At 36.7% G+C, this 19,085-nt stretch overlaps 1 protein-coding gene across 1 annotated transcript in view; it reads left to right on the forward strand.

The window, feature by feature from the left end:
* LRBA (LPS responsive beige-like anchor protein) overlaps positions 1-19,085 on the forward strand; it is a 357,700-nt gene that overhangs the window by 267,131 nt on the left and 71,484 nt on the right. The window contains 1 exon segment of the mRNA XM_056489737.1: positions 459-611. Within this exon segment, the coding sequence (XP_056345712.1) occupies positions 459-611 (153 nt within the window).

Below are 19,085 nucleotides of genomic sequence, written 5' to 3' on the forward strand. Positions count from 1 at the left end.
ATGGTGCTGGTTTCACCCAACTGCTATTTGTGCATGGGCACTTTAAAATGTATGTTGTACTAAAATGTGGAAGAATCAGTTTTCCCCAACTTTTTTACTGTCATTGATTGTCTGTAGCTTTCCACTAAATGTTATCTGTGCCATGTGATTTTGTTTGTTACTTTATTTTTCTAAGTTTCTCTGTGCATAATATGCAACAAATGTTCTGACATTATGGCCTGTTGTGTCTCAGTTCTTTCTCATGTTAAAGCATGCTAAGGAGGCATCATATCTACAGGTTTAAATTTTAGAAGGTGCAGAAGGGAGATTTCTCCTTTCTAGGGAAGGGGGGGAATGCCTGTGGGAGAATTTTGTATATTCTTTTAGCTTAATTCCATCCTAATAATTTCTTTTTCAAATGTGACACAGTGCATCCTCTTACAGAACTTAATGTGGCATTGTTTGTCATTTATCTACAGGAATTGATTCCTGAATTTTATTACCTCCCAGAGATATTTGTCAACAGCAACAATTACAACCTAGGAGTGATGGATGATGGAACAGTGGTGTCTGATGTTGAACTTCCACCGTGGGCCAAAACCCCAGAAGAATTTGTTCGTATAAACAGGCTGGTAAGAGTTCTGAATTCTATTGTCCAGCAAAGAAGTTCTGTTGTTGGTGGCTTCATAACACTGGAGAATTCACATCAGAATAAGTCTGTGGTTCAGAAGTTAATTAGAATGTTTTGCTCTGCATTTTTACTGGTGACATGGTACCATGGTTTTCAGAATTGTGCGTAGCCTGCAGCAGTGATACATGCACCATAATAATCACAAAGAATGTTGAGTGGGTTTAGTGTTTTCCTTCATCCATATGTATGTGCAAATTTTATTTAAATGAGATATGAAATACAATAACATTTAGCAGGACCACTTGGCAAACTGTATTGAAACTCAGCTTTTGATCTCACAGCTGTAGTGATAGGTAGGGGAGGTAGCCTGACACCTCTGTGGATTTGACATGTGCTGGTGCTTCAGAATAACCTGGGAAATGCAAAGCTGTGTTCTTGAGCACACTTGTCAAAGGCACATGGTGGCCTTGATCTCTCACAGCTCTGGTGCTTTAGCTTTTGCATAAAATATACTTTTATTCTGTTAGTTACAGATCTGGCTTTCCCCACTGTGAAGCTATTCTCAATTTCCCACTTCCTCCTTGTCTAAGATGTTAGCTCTTAATTTTTTTTTCTTCATTTCAAGCCTTGGGCCAGGTTTTTCTCACCCTCACCTCTCGGTATGCTCCTACCATTCCCTCATTCTTCCTTCATTTCCCAATCTGCTGCTCCTGTCTGCCTTTCTTGCAGCTCTTTTTGATATCTCTCACTTGTGCAATATTTTCAGTGTGAACTTTTACAGTTTTCAAGTATTAATTGGACAGAAAAAATTTTGATTCTTTTTTTAAGGCTTAAGCTGATTACAAAAGTAAGAAATTCATCAAGTGTTGGTATTAAAATGTGCCAGACATCATTCAAATTATGTCCAGTGTTACCAAAAGGGTTACCTACAGCTGTAGGTCTGTTTCTGTAATTAAGATACTAAGTTCTGGTCAGTCTGGTAGCATAAATTTAAACCTCTGTGCCAGGGAATTACATTAACTGCTTCTGTCTGACATAGTTAAACTTATTCTGGTGGTGGTGAGCCTGGCAGGTGTGGATGATGCTCTCTGTGATCTGCCAGTTTTGCCATGGAATAACACTGAGAAAAACTACATGCAAATATATAATTGCTTTTCCTTGGTAATACTTGGTGTATTGAAAACCATCAGCATCATTTCTTTTTCAAGTAGAATAGGTATGTTTAGGATAAATGCTTAAAGCTCAGATCCACACTAACATAATCAAGAAAAGCTTGCTACAATGTGGCATGGACTGATATATTCAGCTAATATTTCCTTGCTGCCTCCTGGTTCAGAAAAATAGGGATTACAGTATTCCAAGTGCTTATTTTGAAAGCTATGACACACAGATATTTTTTTCCCCTTTGCATTTGAGTTTACCTCTTTAAGTCCCCAGATCTTATACAACGATTGGAGCTCATGAAATGCATACTACTTTGATCTGTGACCTTTTTGTGGTGCTAATCGGGTTCCTGATATCATTATACCTTGCTCATTAATCATATTTCCTGCAGCCCGTCAGGCAGCCAGACAGCCCAAGCCCCTGTTTGCAGCCTCGTGTTGGCAGCTTTCTGCTTTTCCAGATTATTACAGTGTGATACTTCAGCTTCTCATAACCAGACCCACATCAAGCTGTGTGCTACAATTAAAGTCAGATGGTCCTCAGGTTGAGCAGGGATATTCTGTTGCAGCTGTCTGTCTTTCTGGAACAGAGCAGCAAGGGGAACAGATGATATGTAGGACAGTGCATAAAAACAGCTTGTACAGTACTGGGTCGATAGCAGGGGTTCAGAGCATTAATTGACAGGCTGATAGCTGATTTAAAAGTGATTTCCAACCTATTTTTAATTCCATAAAGTGTGCATTTTAATTGAAATAGGTGGTTGCATTTCCACTGTGTTTGCTCTGAGAGAAAAAGCAGAATGATGTATAATTAAAACTAGATTTTGATTGATGGAATGTCATCATGAGCTAAATGGTAGCATCAGGATATCATTCTAAGGAACACAAATAGCTCCAAAGTGCATCTGTTGCTTCTGCATATAGTTGGTATTAGTCTGTGATAGTACAGTGTTTTATAATAGCAGAAGTGGATGTGGGGGGGTAGAGACAGTCCAGATTTTGATATAAAAGTGACTGTATTTTTACTATTCTGAAACCCTATTATACACCTCTAAAGCTCAGGCATACTATATTTAGTGCCATGAAATAACTTCTAAGACATTTGAAAATATTTTTCAGTTTACACAGTTAACAATAATTGTATTACTGGCTAAATCCATCATTTGATGAATACGTGTATAATAAGAATGATAGTATTAGCTTAATAAGAGTAAAAAACCCACAGTTTTAAACAAGATAAAATTATAGTTCCTCCCCCCAGTAAAACAAAACAAAAAAAATCTCAAATGCAACATGATGTTGCATCCTTACTTTACTATTTCCAAATTGTGGTACCTTTAGGCCTTTAGTATGTAAGCAAAGAGGAGGATGCAAACTTCATCTGATACCTAATAAAAAAATACCGAGCTACTTTTGGTTCTCCCATGCTTCTGAGAGACCTATAGGAAATAGGAATGGGAAGTAAACTTGGGAGAATATACAGAGATAGATGCTCAGGTGTGGTTTGAATATGGAAGTCCTAAACAAAACCTTCAGCAGCAATAGTCAGACATTGAAACAGACATAACCTTTAAAACTTCGATTTTTGTGACATCTTTTCTGGGCTTCACAGTCTTAATTTTGTTTGGTGCTCTCCTTTAGAACAGTTTTCTGTTTTAGAAATTTCATGTGTTGGACCTAGGGATATTTACTATGTTCAAGCTGATAGAAATTTTAAATGCCCTTTGCATGCATGGAAAAGTAGACATTTACAAAGACCAGGTGCAACCCGGGGAAAAACCCCATGCCTTCCCCATGTATTGTTAAGAATAACTAAAAAACCCAATAAGGAAGTTCTGTTCTGAATGGTGAAGTAATCTATTTTGGCCTGTGATTGTAAGTTAGATGTCTGAATTGGGAAGAATTAGTTTAAAACTATTAATCAGCAGATAATAACTAAATTTCACACAGCTTTGATGAGCCTCAGCTTTTTAAGAATTAGATTGTTTCAGTGATAATGAAGTCATTGAGGTCTGTCAAGACAGCTTTCCACAGTATATCTCAATTCAAGTATTTTAGTGTTTTATTGCAGTGTTACTCCTTTCATGATTAGAGGTTTATTAATTTCATTCAATGCTGGGGAAAATGCAAGACAAATTAGAAAAGTGATGAGATTACTGTGCTGGACTGAAAGTTTTGAAATCCAGTTTTCAAATAATTGAAAATGTAGTGCTTGGAGTCTGGGATGCTTTCTGAAACAAATGAAATCCTTAAATACATAAAGATGATAAACACAAAAGTAACCCTGGCAGAAAAGCACAATGGAGAGGAAGGGTAGGGCAGCCATGTGCCCTAATACAAATTGTAGTGGATCACAATGAGTCAATGTCAAGAACCATCTAAAGTAAGAAGAAATCTATAGTGAGAATTAGAGGATCATTATCAGTCAATAAGGGGCATTATGTTTTAGCACCAGCAGCTCCACCTAACACCAGGCAACACTGGAAAAGCAACATCACCTGCCAGCTGACACACAATGCTCAGAACTGCAGGTTTTGTGAGCTGGATGAAAAGACAAACTTGGTTTTGAAAACATAATGCTACTTTCAGTTTCTTAAAACTGTTGCCGTTAGTCAAATATAGATACTGAATTAAAGCCTGTAACTTGGAATGGACTGTATTTTTTTTTCTGTTAGCTTGGAAAGATCTCTCTGTGGTGTTTTTCCTGGTAACACAGCAGTGTCTTTGAAAATGTGTTACAGCAAATCATAATGTGATACAATCTATGTGAATTTAGGCTTAGAAGTGGAGATGACTACTAATAGATTGCTAGATCATTAATTGTGTATTCTTGATAACAGCTGACTCATTCAATATGTTAAAAACATTAGAAAGCAAGGAAGTGTAAAGTGTAAACCAAGCTTAACCAGCAACATCAGTGTGCAGGGCCTAATTTGACATTCTGAGTATCAATTCATAGAATTGGATGTAGTCTTAAAAAACTGGAATGCTTAAAAAGCTGGAATGCAGATGTGTGCACTGAGCAATGAAGATGCTTCCAGCAATCTGAGCTGATGTGGGATGTTCACAGAATTTGAGAATTTTGATATCAGTTCTTTCAAACTCTGAACTGTTACTTCTATTTCTATTCCTATTTCACAAGTGATTTCTTGTGGCTTTTCTTTGAAGCTTATAATCTATTTACAAAACAAGATCTATACAATATTCTCTGAATGGAGGATGTCTGTTAATTCTACAAGTACTATAATTTTTAGAAAAAATCACTTCCATAAATTATCATAGAAATGTATCTATAAAAGTAGTGTGTAACTTTGCTTTTCCTGGCAAATACTTCTATTTCTATGCTTTGAATGTGCATAATGCAATTAAAATAGGTGCATTTTATGTTTTTTCAAGATGTAACTATGAAAAAAGTTTTGTGCAGGAAGTAAGGGTCCTTGTATCAGGCAAAATAAACCTTTCCATCCATAGAAATCTCAGAAATGTAGCAGTCTAATTCCAGTCAGGAATAGTATTCTTTAGCAAATACTAAAGTATTGGGTGTGGAAGGTCCAGTCTGCTGGCATATTGGATTTCATCAGTATAAAAGGTAGATATTGTTTAATGCTTTTTTTCCTCTCCCTCATCTGTGGAACCAAGGCAGCTCTGGGAAGCACCTTGAGCACAGGGATTCTAATGTGTGTGCACTTAGCAGGCAGAGGGGTACAGGTGGTTCCTAAAACAGTTGAAGGGAGTGCAGGCTGGTGTGTGAATGAAGCAGCAGGATTCCTTTTTCCTGGAGAAGCACTTCCATGACTGCAATGTGCAGTTCTACTGGTTGCTTTTCCCTTTCAATTTTTCCATGGGGAATACCAGCACTGGCTTAAAGCTGTGAGCTTGTGCATTTGAGCTAAGTGGTACATTGGTAAATCTGTATTCCTGCACCACTCAAGGTCATCTCCTGCCAGCTCAGCACACACATAAAAATTTCATCATCTCTGTTTGTAGAGGATTTTTTGCGGTTTTATAATTACTTCCTAGAAGTTAGAACCTTTGTCTTTGACACAGAAACATTTGCGTGCAGGTTAGAATAAAAAAAACCTGGGTAATTGTAAGCAGTCTTTTGATTTAATTATATAATGGACAGATCTGGTTATTAGCATAGAAATGAAGGGGATTGAGACTTTTTTTTACCCACTCTAAAGCACTTTATTCAGATCTGATATGAAGATGAGTATAGAATAACCTGAGCAACACCAGCATAACCATACATAGGAGAAATTGGTGCAGATGAAAACCTTGAGTATTCTAAATGGAAAATGAAAAAAATCATTCAATACTAGACGTTTTTGAAAAGTAAGCAGGAATTATTTCTAAGGAAGTGTGATAGATGGCCTATTAGAAAAGATTCTGAAAATCTGTGAATAAAAAATGTAGACTAATTTTTCTGTGTGTACAATTGATTCCCTGTGTATAAGAATGACTTATTTTTATTGAAGTGCCATCTAAGAAATATGGCCAGAAAGTCATGTTTGTTTAAATCCAGTTCTGTTGGAATAGTGGCTTTATTAATTTAATGTATGAATTTTTATTGATTTAATTGTAAAGAAGACTACTATACAGAGACAGTCAAATATATTCAAGAACATGAGGGAAGTAATTAAAAATGAACTCAAACCGTGTTTTTGAACAGAAGGTAAGAATTCAGTTTGGGTTTCATAGTAAAGCAGAGGTGGGATTTGCATAATATATATGATGGAATACACTGGAGAGGTGCATCTGTAGGACAAAGTTAATACATAGTAAAATATATGTGATGATGGAAAGAAACTGTTTTTTTTGCCTTTTCAATGAAAACAGCAACCTTAGGTAGTGGATCATCATTTGCTAGTCAAAAGCATTGGTCTTTTGGATTTTCTATCCAATCCAGTTTTGTAAAGAGGAAGAGAAGCAGAGTTTGTAAAATCTGTTTTTTCCTTAACATTGCCTTCTTTACATAATTTTTGCAATTCCTACCATCTCTTTAAATTGCATGCACGTTACTTTATAGAAATTACAACCAAACTCTGGACTTCAAGAATGTAAACAGTGTAAAATTATTTTTAAAAGTACACACATGCTTGCATTTCAGTAATTTCTGGAAGTGGGATAGATTCCAGTCTTCCTGAATGAAGAAAACTTAATGGAATCATAGACAGTCTTTTCTATTGTGGAAAAAATAGTTAAGCTGATTTCAAATTTAGCCACACTTAATGATTTTAAAAATTTAAGGCCTTTAATAAGGCTAGCCTAGTTGTCTCATCTTTAAAAACCCCATAGCCTATCACATTCTAAAAATAATTTTAATTAATTTCTGATTGTTAAGACACCACACATTTATTTATAAATGTCTGTAATTTATATTTACAGACGTGTAATACGTCTGTTTTAGTGAAGTCTGAAACTAAATAAGGTGAGCAGGAGTAAAACTAAAAGGTACAATACTTTAAATGAGAGAAAAATTAAACAAGGAGTTTAAACAGTAAGAAAAGCCTAGATATATTTATAAGAGTCAAAAGGAAACAAAGGCTAAACTAAAAATATGGACTTTAGAGAGTGTTGGGGTATGCAGATTTTCTAATGAAGTAAGAGAATTTACCATAGCTAAGATAAATATTTAAACATGGAGGAGACTGTTATGCAGTTGAGAAAGGTTATAAAATGTTGAATAATAACACAGTTTGAGTAGATACAGTAAAAAAAAAAGTAGGTATATTTGCTTTTATTAAAAAAAAAAAAAAAGAAAATATGGTTGGAAGCAATCTAGACATTTAAATTTGCTTTCATCTCTTTTGTTGTGTGATGTTGTAGAACTGGTGTTTGAAAGCCAGTCCGTGGAGGACATTAAAGTTATTACTGTGTGAAATGAAGTGGTAAACAATTGTGCTGGAGCCACTGCCCCATTTAACAGGTGTTCACTAAATCTGTCTGTCTTCTTTGTCTGTTCTGCAAATGCTGTGCCTGGACTGATACCTCTGAAAATGTATCAAGAATTTTGATGAACATGTAAAAATTGCTTCACAAGCTTAGTAGTAGTAAGGGGGGGGGAAATTTGTAAGAGATGGCAGTTTCTTACTCCATTTACTGAAATGTACAGTCTGTGATTGGAAGTTGCCTTGCAAAGAAATTCCCAAGTTGTTCCTCCTGTAAGGAGATCAGGACTTGAATACAATGTATGTACTGGTGGGAGTCCTGGTAGGATAGGGTGTTGTTTGATTTGTTTTGGTGTCTGTTTATGGATCATGTGGGAAAACATGCTGCTAAGCTTGAATTTGGTGGGTAGATCAAAATAAAGTATTGGTAGTAGAGTTAGCACAGAGAGGTTTCCATCCTAAGTGTGGGGAAAGGAAGTGAGATTTTGGTAATAATTGCATACATGGAGCTGTGGTTTGCAGCTGAAGAAGGGGAGGGGTTGAGGAAACCTGACCATCTGTGCCCTACACGGAAGGATACAAAGAAAAGTCAGCTGAGGCTTTGCTTTCAGTGCTTTTCCCTGGCAAGACTCCACTCCTGGGATGAGGAACAGTAACGTTGCTAAAACCATCTGGGGTACAGAGAAAGCTTATGGCAGTGATATGGATGTAGGAAGAACTTCTGTGTGAGGAAAGAGTTTCTTATTCCTAGAAGAGAGGAGATCAGAAAAGCATAAGAAAACATTACAGTATAATGTACAGTAGTGAGAAGATGCATCAGGAAATAACATTCTTTATTTCATAACATGAGGACATAAAAGTTATTCTTGAAGTGATACATTTAGCCTTGCTATGGGGTACTACTTTTCCAAAAGTGTATAATTAATCTCGGGAATTTAAGAACAACACTCAGAAATCAGAAAGGGACATCTATACAAGTAAAAAGGCACTTATTACATGAAATACAAGATCTTAACATTCAGCAATTAAGACAAATTCAGAGAAATATATGACAGAAATGGTACTCACCTCTTCTTGCTCTGATAAATAGAAGTATGTTTTTCTTAACCTTATTAAATTAATAATGTTTTAGTCATTAGAACAGATATTTAAGCTTTATAGAAACAAAAATCTGAAGACATGGTTCCAAATCTTGGGGGCTGTAGCTAAGGAGAGCTCCCCACCTCTTCCTATCCCTCATCAAATTTCCCCAACTGTGTCTTTGTTCAGGAACAGATGTTTGTGAAGCTGTGCTTTAAACTGAAATTACATTAAAAAGCCTTATTTCTAACAAAAGTTACTATGCTAGTGATGTGATTTACAAATTTTCCTGCCACTGCTGCCACTTGCCCAGAAAATGGCATAGTCAGCTGTGCTGCAGTGGAAGCACAGACATTCTGGAGTGGAAAGCTCAAACTGTTTGCTCTGTTGAAGTTATCTCATTAAGCAGCAGCAAGCAGTGTGGGCTTGAGGAGCTAGCCAGGCTCTAGTTAGCCCTGTTCCTGCTCCCAGGTGGATGATAGCAGCTCTGTGCTCTGCAGGGAGTATCGTGCTGCTGCCGAGGAAGGGCAGTGTCAGGCTCCTGGTGATTATGCGCCTTTGCAAAAGCAGTGGGTGGAAACTGATGAAAAAGGTTACTGCACCCCAGCCCATCTGCTCAGCATCAACCTCCTGCTAGATGGTCCCTCACATCTGCCAGTTGTTACCCTTTAATTGGAAGTTCAGGTGTAGCCCTTTTGGTTTAAGGAGAGGCCAAGCTATAGCCCATCAGTCAAGAAAAGAGAATGTACTTAGCAAAAAAAAAAAAAAAAAAAAGCGGGTTTTTGACAATCCAGGTCATGCTCACAGGAATCATAAATGTAATGGGCAGTTGGTTTCTTTGGTCAGATGGTTGATCCACTCTTAAATGATAAAACTGAGAGTTCTTTTTCCAGTTTCTCTTTGTGAAGGAAATCGAGCAGTCCCAGATCTCTTGGGTTGTAATTTTTTTTCTCAATCGTTATCAGTTAAAAGGCTGTTTGTGCTAGCTACAAAGTCGCCCTTTAAGTAAATACTTGCTGATCTGTTGATCTGTATTAGTAACATTTGTGAGGTATAGAGTCAACTACAGAACCAAATCCAATAAAGGGCCACTTTTAGTTTCCTTATTTCATTCTCAAATAGCCACAAATACTCTATAGTCTGCAATTTAAACCAGTACTTCACTTTTGAAGCATGAAGGACCATTAGTGAAAAACATCAGAGCTAGTGTTTCTCATGCTTGTGCTCACTGATCCTTTCCAGGTTAGTTTAAATACTTAATGTTTTGGCTGCCTATCTAGGATCAGTTTGGCTGAAAAATGTTAGGGATCCCTCATTTGCCAATGCCTGTAGCAAATCTGAGGAATAGAATTTTGGAAGGGAGAACTTTACTAAGCAGTAGAGAGCAGGTGTATCTTCCATTAATGTAGCTGCTTTGTAGGAGGATAGTGGAGGATGTATCTATAGAAAGATAATGTTTATGTAACTCATAAGGCTCTAAAGCCAAGGCAGCCTGGCTTATTTCTCTTTGAGAGAAATTTTCTTTAACACTAAAGTTTCAAAATAAATCTCCAGTACAAAAATTACATGAAGTCTTAACTTTCTTTTTTTCTTTCTGAAATCTTATTTCCTATTTGGATTTTATTTAGGTAGACTAGTATTGTTAAAAAAGGCAACTGCTTGTAAAGCAACATGAAAGATATTAATAATAGCTAAAGTATAGTGGCATTCAGATAGGTTGTAAGCAGACAAAATTCTGCATTGATAAAGTGACATAATATATACTCTTGTGAGGTCACTTGTGTTTGTCCTTATCCAAATGGAAAGGATTTTCTAAACTATAGTTACATGTTGGACCTGACCCAAGTTAGTTGTTAGTGAGAGTTGAACTGGGCTCATAAAAACATGAAAGGTTCAGCAGCATACAAGTAGTTTAGAGGAAGTTGATTTAAAATATTAGGAAACTCAAGTGGGTTTAGTTTTGCAATGTGTAGAATAAAAATAATGCTGGAAGCTTCATTTATGATGTTTATTTTTAATTAATAAAACCCCCAACATTCCCCATTGTTTAAAGAAAAAAAATAAAAACAATTCCACACACCAAAACAAAACCTGTGTAATTGTTCTGGGGATGTTCCCAACCACATGCTAGAATAAAAATAGTGCAAAGTATCTTGTTTCCAAAAAATCTCTGAAAAAAAAAATATTACAAATGTATAGCAGGAGAGTCCTTAAGGGCAGTGAAGCCTCTTAATTGTTACTGACATTATCTCTTGCCATCTGCTTTCTGAGGCAGAATAAGAACTTTGTAATGAGGATTAGGAGTGGAGGACGGTGAAAGCATGCTCCAGGAGCTGCTGGAGAGTTCTCTGCTTTCATAATAAATCACAGGATAACTTTTTTAACCACAGGCTTTTCATAATATATTTTGCCTAAACTAATATAAATAACCTAAGAATTAAAATTTGCTGCATAGTCTCAAAAATGTTTGACTTACAGTCAGTGACTTTATTAAGCCTTTCTCTAAGATATTAAAAGCATGTGAGGCAGCTTTTACTGCATGGACTTGGATGTCATATCCTCCCTTCAGACTGATGCAAGCCCATCATGCAGGCACACCCTTGGGCTGTGTGTACACAAGAATTAAACTATGAGTAAAAGCCATTCCAAAGCTGCACACAAACTTAGCTCACATCAATTTTAAGCCCAGTTTTGCTGTCAGTGCGGACAGATCCAAGCTCTTTGCAGATTTTTGGCAGATTGTGTTCCTTTCTGCTTTCATTCATGTTTGTTGAACTGTGCCCCAGTTGCAGTTTGCCCTGTGTGGATTAGTGCTCTAGAATAATTTTAGAAGAAAGCAACATTTAGGTTTATTCCTTTGGATTTAGATGTTTCTTTCCCAAATATGGAGGGAAGTTCCTTTTGCATTGTTTTAACCACGAGTAACCATTAATGAGAAATTTTGCATTGAGATTCCTCCCATGGGACATGTCACCTAAACTGATTGTGACCCATTTATAGGACCTTGTACCCAAGGTACAAGGTGTAAGGTGCAAGCAGTGTGCTGACTTGTGTTGTTTTTGCTACCATTTTGCTATTTAACATTGTGGCTACTGACATGAGCTGGGCTGTGCACTTGAAATGAATAAATCCTCTGTACCCAGCATCAGTTTTGTTTCTGGCTACATCAGCACAGTCACATTAGCTCAATTTTATTTCCAGTGCTTTAAATGCTGCTGATTTGGATTTGTTTTATGCACCCTTGCCCTGCAGCATATATAAACATTATCCTCGGTGTGGTTGGGCTGGCAATGTGCTCGGGGATCAGATAAAACCGCCTGGCAAGCTGGCTCTTGCCAGATGGCCATCTCTGGTTTATGTCAGTTTTGTCACTTCCCTAACAAGAGCAAGTCCCAGTGCAGGAGGAAGGTAAGGGATGTATTCCATTGGTGTTCCCTGAAGTGAGCCACGGGGTTTCCTAGAGATGGATGCTGCTTCTGTAATCACACGTCTCTGACTGAAACATTCCTCTTTTTCCTGCTCCTTTCGTCAAGAGGTTTAGGATGTAACAAGAAGTGAGAGAGTAAGGAAGGAGAAAAACCCAACTGAAGTAGTCCCTAAAGTTTATGTTTGTCAGGTGCAGTTATAGACTGCAATGAAATGTCACTTACAGGGGTCTTCCAGCCCAAAGTTCACTTCCTGCAACGAGGCTAAAAAGGTGGTGTCACATAAATAGTGACAGTGGAGCTTGCTGGCAGAAAGCTGTGGTACAGGCAGTGAAACAGAGAATTTCACAAAAAATTAATGCAAAACTCTGCAGAGGAATCAACAGATATAGCCAGATATGTTCAGTTTTTCTGAGGGTTTTTTTTTGTGTTATCTGTAAATACAAAAATGATAGGAATATGGGTGGAGACAGCTTTACTGTTTCCAGTGGTTTCATGGAGATCCTAATTCAGGAACCTACAATGAAATCTGTTTGATATCTTCCTGAAATGTTAGGTTCATGTACTAGGTATGAAGTTTTTAGTGAGCTCTCATAACAGCTAGAAGATTAACACAACTTTGGTCTCCACAAAGGACTCGATCCTGAAGTATCTTTTAAAAAAAAAAAAAGGTGCAAATTTTTTTTGTAACAATAATGTATGGGAAATGCAGGTGCTGCAATTAATTTTAGTAAGTAAATTTTGGACACAAGCATTCAGATGGCATAAAAGGATGGAATTTTATTCTCAGTAAAAGTCTTTGTGTAACTGACTTCCAGGCTCTTGTATGTTCTATATGAAAACACTAAAACTGATAAAAATAGTCTTTCATAATTTAAAAACTGAAGCCACTTTGCTAAAGTGTAGAACTTAATTTCTGGGTCGCATATACTAGAAATACCTTCTGATTGCATTTGCTACTAAGATGGATGTTGCTTCTGTTTTCATTTTCAAAATTCTTTTGGGGATTTAAAATGTTAGAATCTGTGAAATTAAAGTTCTTATTTTCAGGAGATAGTTGTATTTCTCTGTTGCCTTAATGTAAAATCCTAGTGGTCTTCATTAACAGAAAAAGTGACTGAAAGATATGGCATTTTTAATATGACATTTGAGAACAGAACTGCCTCTTTCACTTATCTGATCACTTCATGCATGTTAGCTTTCCATCTTTCAAGCAGTGGGCTGTAAGCAAATTTCAGGAATTTTTAATGTTCTTGGAGAAGGCTGTACATTTGTGACCCAAGGATTAGTAGATAGAGGGTAATACCTCTTAATTTGGGGTCATGAATGCTTGGCGGTCATGTGCTGACCTTACAGTCATTACATGTCTGAATTCACATCCTTCAGTTGTTTGCTTTGCTAGCTGAAGGGCCTTCCCACAAAGGCAGCAATAAGAAAACATTAAGAAACTATATTTTGGTTGTGAATTCTCTCAGAACTGTGGTCCTACACCAACTACTGCTTTGGGATTTTTAATGAGATTGGAGACTAACTGCAGATTGCATAGAGACATGTTCACACACTGTCATACAATAAAAAGGTCCTTTTTTCCCTTCTTTGGAGGAGAGGAAATTCCTATTTGTGGAGTAGGTTCCTGGACTTCTGGTACTTGAAAAACAAAATGAAACTATACCTGTATCTGATGAATACATTTCCCTTCAGCTAATGCCTCAACACATAATGTCTAACTGAATGATCACGTGCTTTTGTTTTATGCTGACTTTATTCAATCTAGAAGATGGACAGAGCTCATTTAATGCATTGCTCTGTTCCTTCTCCATACTGCTACATTTATATAGCTTCAAATCCTATTTATTGCATGCTGTTTGAACTCTCTTCTAAAAAAAGCATCCTACATGGCCTTTTCTTTGATATTCACTCAGTAGTATCTGAATCATCCACAGACTTACTAAGTTACCTTTATGTGACCTTCATGTGATGAGGCAAATGTATTATTTCTATTTTATAAATGCAGAGGAGACAAAAGATGCTTACCTATCATCCCTGCTAACTATGTGTGTCTATTTTGAAAGTATTAAGAGGTGACATTTTTCAGAGTATTAAGCATTCTGCAGATTCTGAAAGAAAAGATAAAATGCTGGTTTTAGTTTGGGTCAGTTCTCATTTGCTTTGCCATTCAGCCCAGCAGACAGTTGTGTTTGTATAACTGGGTGTCAAAATGGAGAATCTAGAAATGATGTGACAGGGCAGAAACTGCTTAAGTCAATATTTCAGCTGAAACCTCAGCAAATCTTACCTTACCATGAAATCTGGTGAAAATAATTATGGAAGTAATCACACTTTGAGAAACCTTGGTATCAAACTAGATACCCCCCCCCAAAAATAAAGATTGGCTAATGAGTAATTAGCATGGAATTAGGTGGCAGTGCTGTAGCAGGGGTGAAATCCATCTTTCCAGGACAAGTTGAGTGTGATGCAAAAATCTTTTCTCTTTTAAATACATTAAAAAAATAATATAACCACTCTCATTGTAGAGAATGAGACATGAAATATTTTTTCATTGTTTAATGGGATCCCAACAGCTAAAGATGGAGGTGCTCTGATAAAGAGCTTACCACTCTTTCCATGACACAAATAAATGGACTCTGGATTTTCGATTTTTTTTTTTTTTTTTTTAATTGTGAAGTACATATTTTTTTATCTATGCACAGTATTTGGCATTCCATGTATGGATAGGAAGAGGGAATTTTGCTCTGAAGACCGTTGTGGTAAGAAAGTGCATTACCAAGAAACTGACAAATATATATATATACATACATTATATTGCTGAAGATTTTAAAGTCATATTTACTCTTAGGTATGACTTCCTTTTAAACTAGTGGTGAAGTATTCAGTATGCTTTCTCCCTAGTGGGGTAGATATACATGTAAACATATATAAATATGGCTAGGTATATTTTTTTTTTTCTCTTATGGAGTATATGAGGCTAGTTTGTTTTGATGGACAAAGGTGGGAAAGAATTCATGATATGTTTTTAAAGCCAGAAATTCCCTTTAGGTATTAGTAGATAGTTGTTTGGTGGTACCCTACATAGAGGATTTTTCCAAGAAAAATGTGGAATTTATCACTCAGAATAAGTAATATGCTACAGGGTGAAAGAGGGTACTCTGAGACTTATGCTGTCACTGACGTGTTTTCCTGAGTGAAATCTGATTTTATTGACTAGAAGTAGTCAGTAGGCTTCTGTTAAAAGCTATAAGTGCTGCCAGAAGAAGGAACTGAAAAAAGACAGTGAATCTGCCAGACCCTGCCTACAGAGGTGAATGTTCCAGCAGAAATCACATTAGTCTGGAATTCCTGATTGTTTCAGACTTGCAGTTTTGTGGCAAAAACTTCACCTGCAGCAGTTAAGAGGTCAAAACTATTGTAAAAGTTCCAAGGTCTGCTTCTGTCACGTAAGAAAATATCTATGGCAGTGACTTGCCAGCAGTTTTTCTTTCTGAGACCCCATAAAATCTTCCATTGAGGGTACATCTTCCTGGATAGCAAATTTCAGGTAAGTGACAGTAAGCCAAGACTTGCCTTAATTACCTTCTGTGGTCTCTTAGAAATATTCCATAGACCAAAGGCTGCAAACCACAGGTTGAGAACCATTGATTTAAGGAGGTGGCGGTAGTTAATTGTTCACGTGTCATTGTTAAAATGAGCATCAATTCAGTCTGGGGATGAGCTGTCTTTTTTCTGTGACTGGTGATTATGGTTTTGTAGTGGAATAATTGCTAGTCTAATAGGGGTAACTAAGGTTAACAACAGAGATAAGTAAATATCATCGAATTATTTCCTGCCTCTAATCCTGGTGAGATAGAAAATATATTAACAAATCCCAACAAACCTCCAAATTTATTATGCCCAGAAGGGGGGTGTTTGAGCTTTACTAATACGAGGCAGATCACATGCCAGATAAGCCCTAGCAAACATAATTTTCAGGTGATAGTTTACTTTCAGAGGATTATCCCATTAAAACTTGTGCAGGGTTTTGGAGCAGAGCTGTAGGAGCTTTTATTAACTGTCATAATTCTAAAGATTTTACTTGTTGATACTGAATGTGGACGTGTATGACATAATTGCTTTGGCTGGTTGAAAAATAGTACCTATTGTAAATTGTGAATGAATCTGTGGTCTGCAAAAGCAGCTGTAATAAATTGTAAGGTATGTGTTGTGCATGCTCATTTTCCAAAAAAAAATTTGAGTTGTTTCAGCTCAGAAGCTGTTTTTGTGAAAGAAAAAACCTTTGAAGAAACAGGCCTTTTCTGTTACTGAATAAAAATGAGTTTATGAAATTGGAGAAGAATATATGGTTCTGTTTGATAGCTTTATTGCTATAGCAAATGTTGAGAGTGATTAAAAAATAAAAAGAAGAAGAGAAGGTAGATACAAGTACCTAGGAGGTACATCTCTAGCTTCAGGTTTCCTGCTCACATCAGTGACACACTAGCAGTGCCTCTGGGCACAGGCTAAATGCTGATTTGTCTGGGACATGTAGTCCTGGATCTTGGAAACCAGCAGAATGGAAGAGAGCATTGTGCCGTGCCCCTTGGTTAGACAGTCACCATCCTAGGCACTATGTAAGAAGGAGATTCAGTTTGATTAGTTCAGCATGAGAAAGAAATCATCTTGCAGGTGAGTATTTCCAGCATTTGTGCCAGTGCTTGATGCTGCAACAAGAGAAGGTGGTTGTCACTTCTGTAGGGATGAGCCTCAGATCCCAGGAAAGCTGCAGAGCACCCCGTCCCTTGGCAGCAGTTACAGCCGTGCTTCTCCAGACATTGTGGAGGATAATCAAAACAATGGTGGCATGTAATTTACTCAGAAGCATTTCATTATTTAGATGGCTGTGGAATGACCAAATCCAACTGGTATGCAGGTGGTGATCTGGTAGTTTGGAAGCAGATGCAGTTTTATAATGCAGGTTTCAGTTCATATACTGGAATGACTTAAAACAGCTATATTTTTTTCCTAGCAAGCTATAAATGAGTCCTTGGTTTGCAGTTGTATTCAATTATTTTAGACCTATTTACAATGTATTCTATTGTAAAGCCATGACCTTTGATCTCCAGAATGGTTGCATGTCTTTTGTGGGAAGCAGGAAGTCTTGGGGCAAGTGACACTTGCAGTGCAGTTTATTTTACTTAGACTTTGATTTGCCCCCCTCCCCCCAGTTTCTAGAACTGAAGACAAATTTCTGTTTCTATTGGATTATAAACAGGTTCTGGATAGCTTCAGCTGCTGCATAGTGCAGTGATATTTTAATTTGCTGGGTAGACATGTTTACTGTGTACTGTGTAGTTTATGAGTGTTACCATAAATGAGGTAATCTTGCATCTTGGTTTCCATGTGTGAAACATTACATGAGCTAATGCAGCTGTGCCACTGCTTGCTGGGTATTAGTAGACTTTATTTGGATGTAAAGTTTATACTGAACTACTTTAAATATTTGTCCTAAAACTGGTAGTGCTGCTTTTTTGATGTGTTTTATATGACACTCACATATGCCAAGTTTCACAAAGCAATGTAAGAATGTACATTCTGCTCCGTGCCCCATTGTTCTCAATAATGGAGATTCCAGAGTGAAATAATAATAATGACAAAATTTTTAATTTATGTTCAGTTAGTGTTTCAGGGACTGGTTTATATTAAATATACAGAGGAACAGTAGCTTCCTAGCATACTGTAGCAATCCTAAAAACACACACATACTCTCCCAAAGTCTTGTTTTGGAATCTGAAGTGACACATGTGAATTGCAAGAAAAGAGAAAGTTGATTTCTGCTCCGTGTTTGAAGGAATACGTAAAGATTTTTCCATAGTTTAGTTTTGCCTACCAACATCCTTGAATCATCATGTCTTATAAAAGTCTATGCTTTTAGCATCTAGGGCTGTAGTCTTCTTACTTAATTTAAAATATTGCACATTTTTAGTTTATGTAGCTAGTTAGGAAGGTGTAATACACAGTAAGCTATAAAATATGTCAGTGTATTTTGCTAACTCTAGTATTAACACTTGCATGTAATTTCTTGGGCTGAACTTAATTTATGTTCTCCTTGATAAGTCAGAATAAGGGACATCTGTGAAGTGCATTTAAAAAGACACTAAAATTATTTTGTATGATTAAGTACGTATTTTTTAGTACTTAAGAAACAGGTATGTATATTTTCCTAAGCCACATTAAAAGGGCCTCATCCTGCTGAGGATGTATTCTGAAGATATCCAACACTACCTCATGCTTTTCTCAGAATAGAGTTGGAAATTATTGTGACATGGAAGTTTGTCTTTAGAGCACTTAGCTGGAGAATGCAACCAGTTGATGCTTTCCTCCCTACGTGTGTGCTTTGCTTCTTGCCCTTCATCCCTTCTCTGTAACTTCAGCTTCTCCCAAATATTCTTTGTGACTCTGCAGCAGCTCCACCCGTGAACCGGCTGGACATATGCTCACCAGATCTAATGACATGGATATTATGGATATTTTTTAACTTGTGAATATTCTTGTTAGTGTGTAAATTATACTTGAATTTCTTACAGTAACTTTGCTCCTTGTATGTGTTAGTCATTGTAAAGTGTTTAATCAGAGGAACACAGAGTCATTTTGCATAGTCAGAAACAAAATTACTGTGTGGCATGGTTTTGATTTAGTTTTGCCAAAACTAGGTATTGTCTAAAGGAGAAGTCTTTGGGATTTAGGTATTTTAAAAGTACAAGCTTGCTATACATATGGAATTAATGAAGTCCTTTATAAAGAAGAAACGAGTTTTTGAAATCTTTATATTGTTGATATTTGCATTGAATACCCCTGTGTGTGTGTAGAGATTAACATAAGGCTCAATGTAAACCTGATTGCTTGTTTTCATATTTTTATTAAT

Source organism: Oenanthe melanoleuca, chromosome 4, assembly GCF_029582105.1.
Source record: "Oenanthe melanoleuca isolate GR-GAL-2019-014 chromosome 4, OMel1.0, whole genome shotgun sequence".
NCBI classification, from domain to species: Eukaryota; Metazoa; Chordata; class Aves; order Passeriformes; family Muscicapidae; genus Oenanthe; species Oenanthe melanoleuca.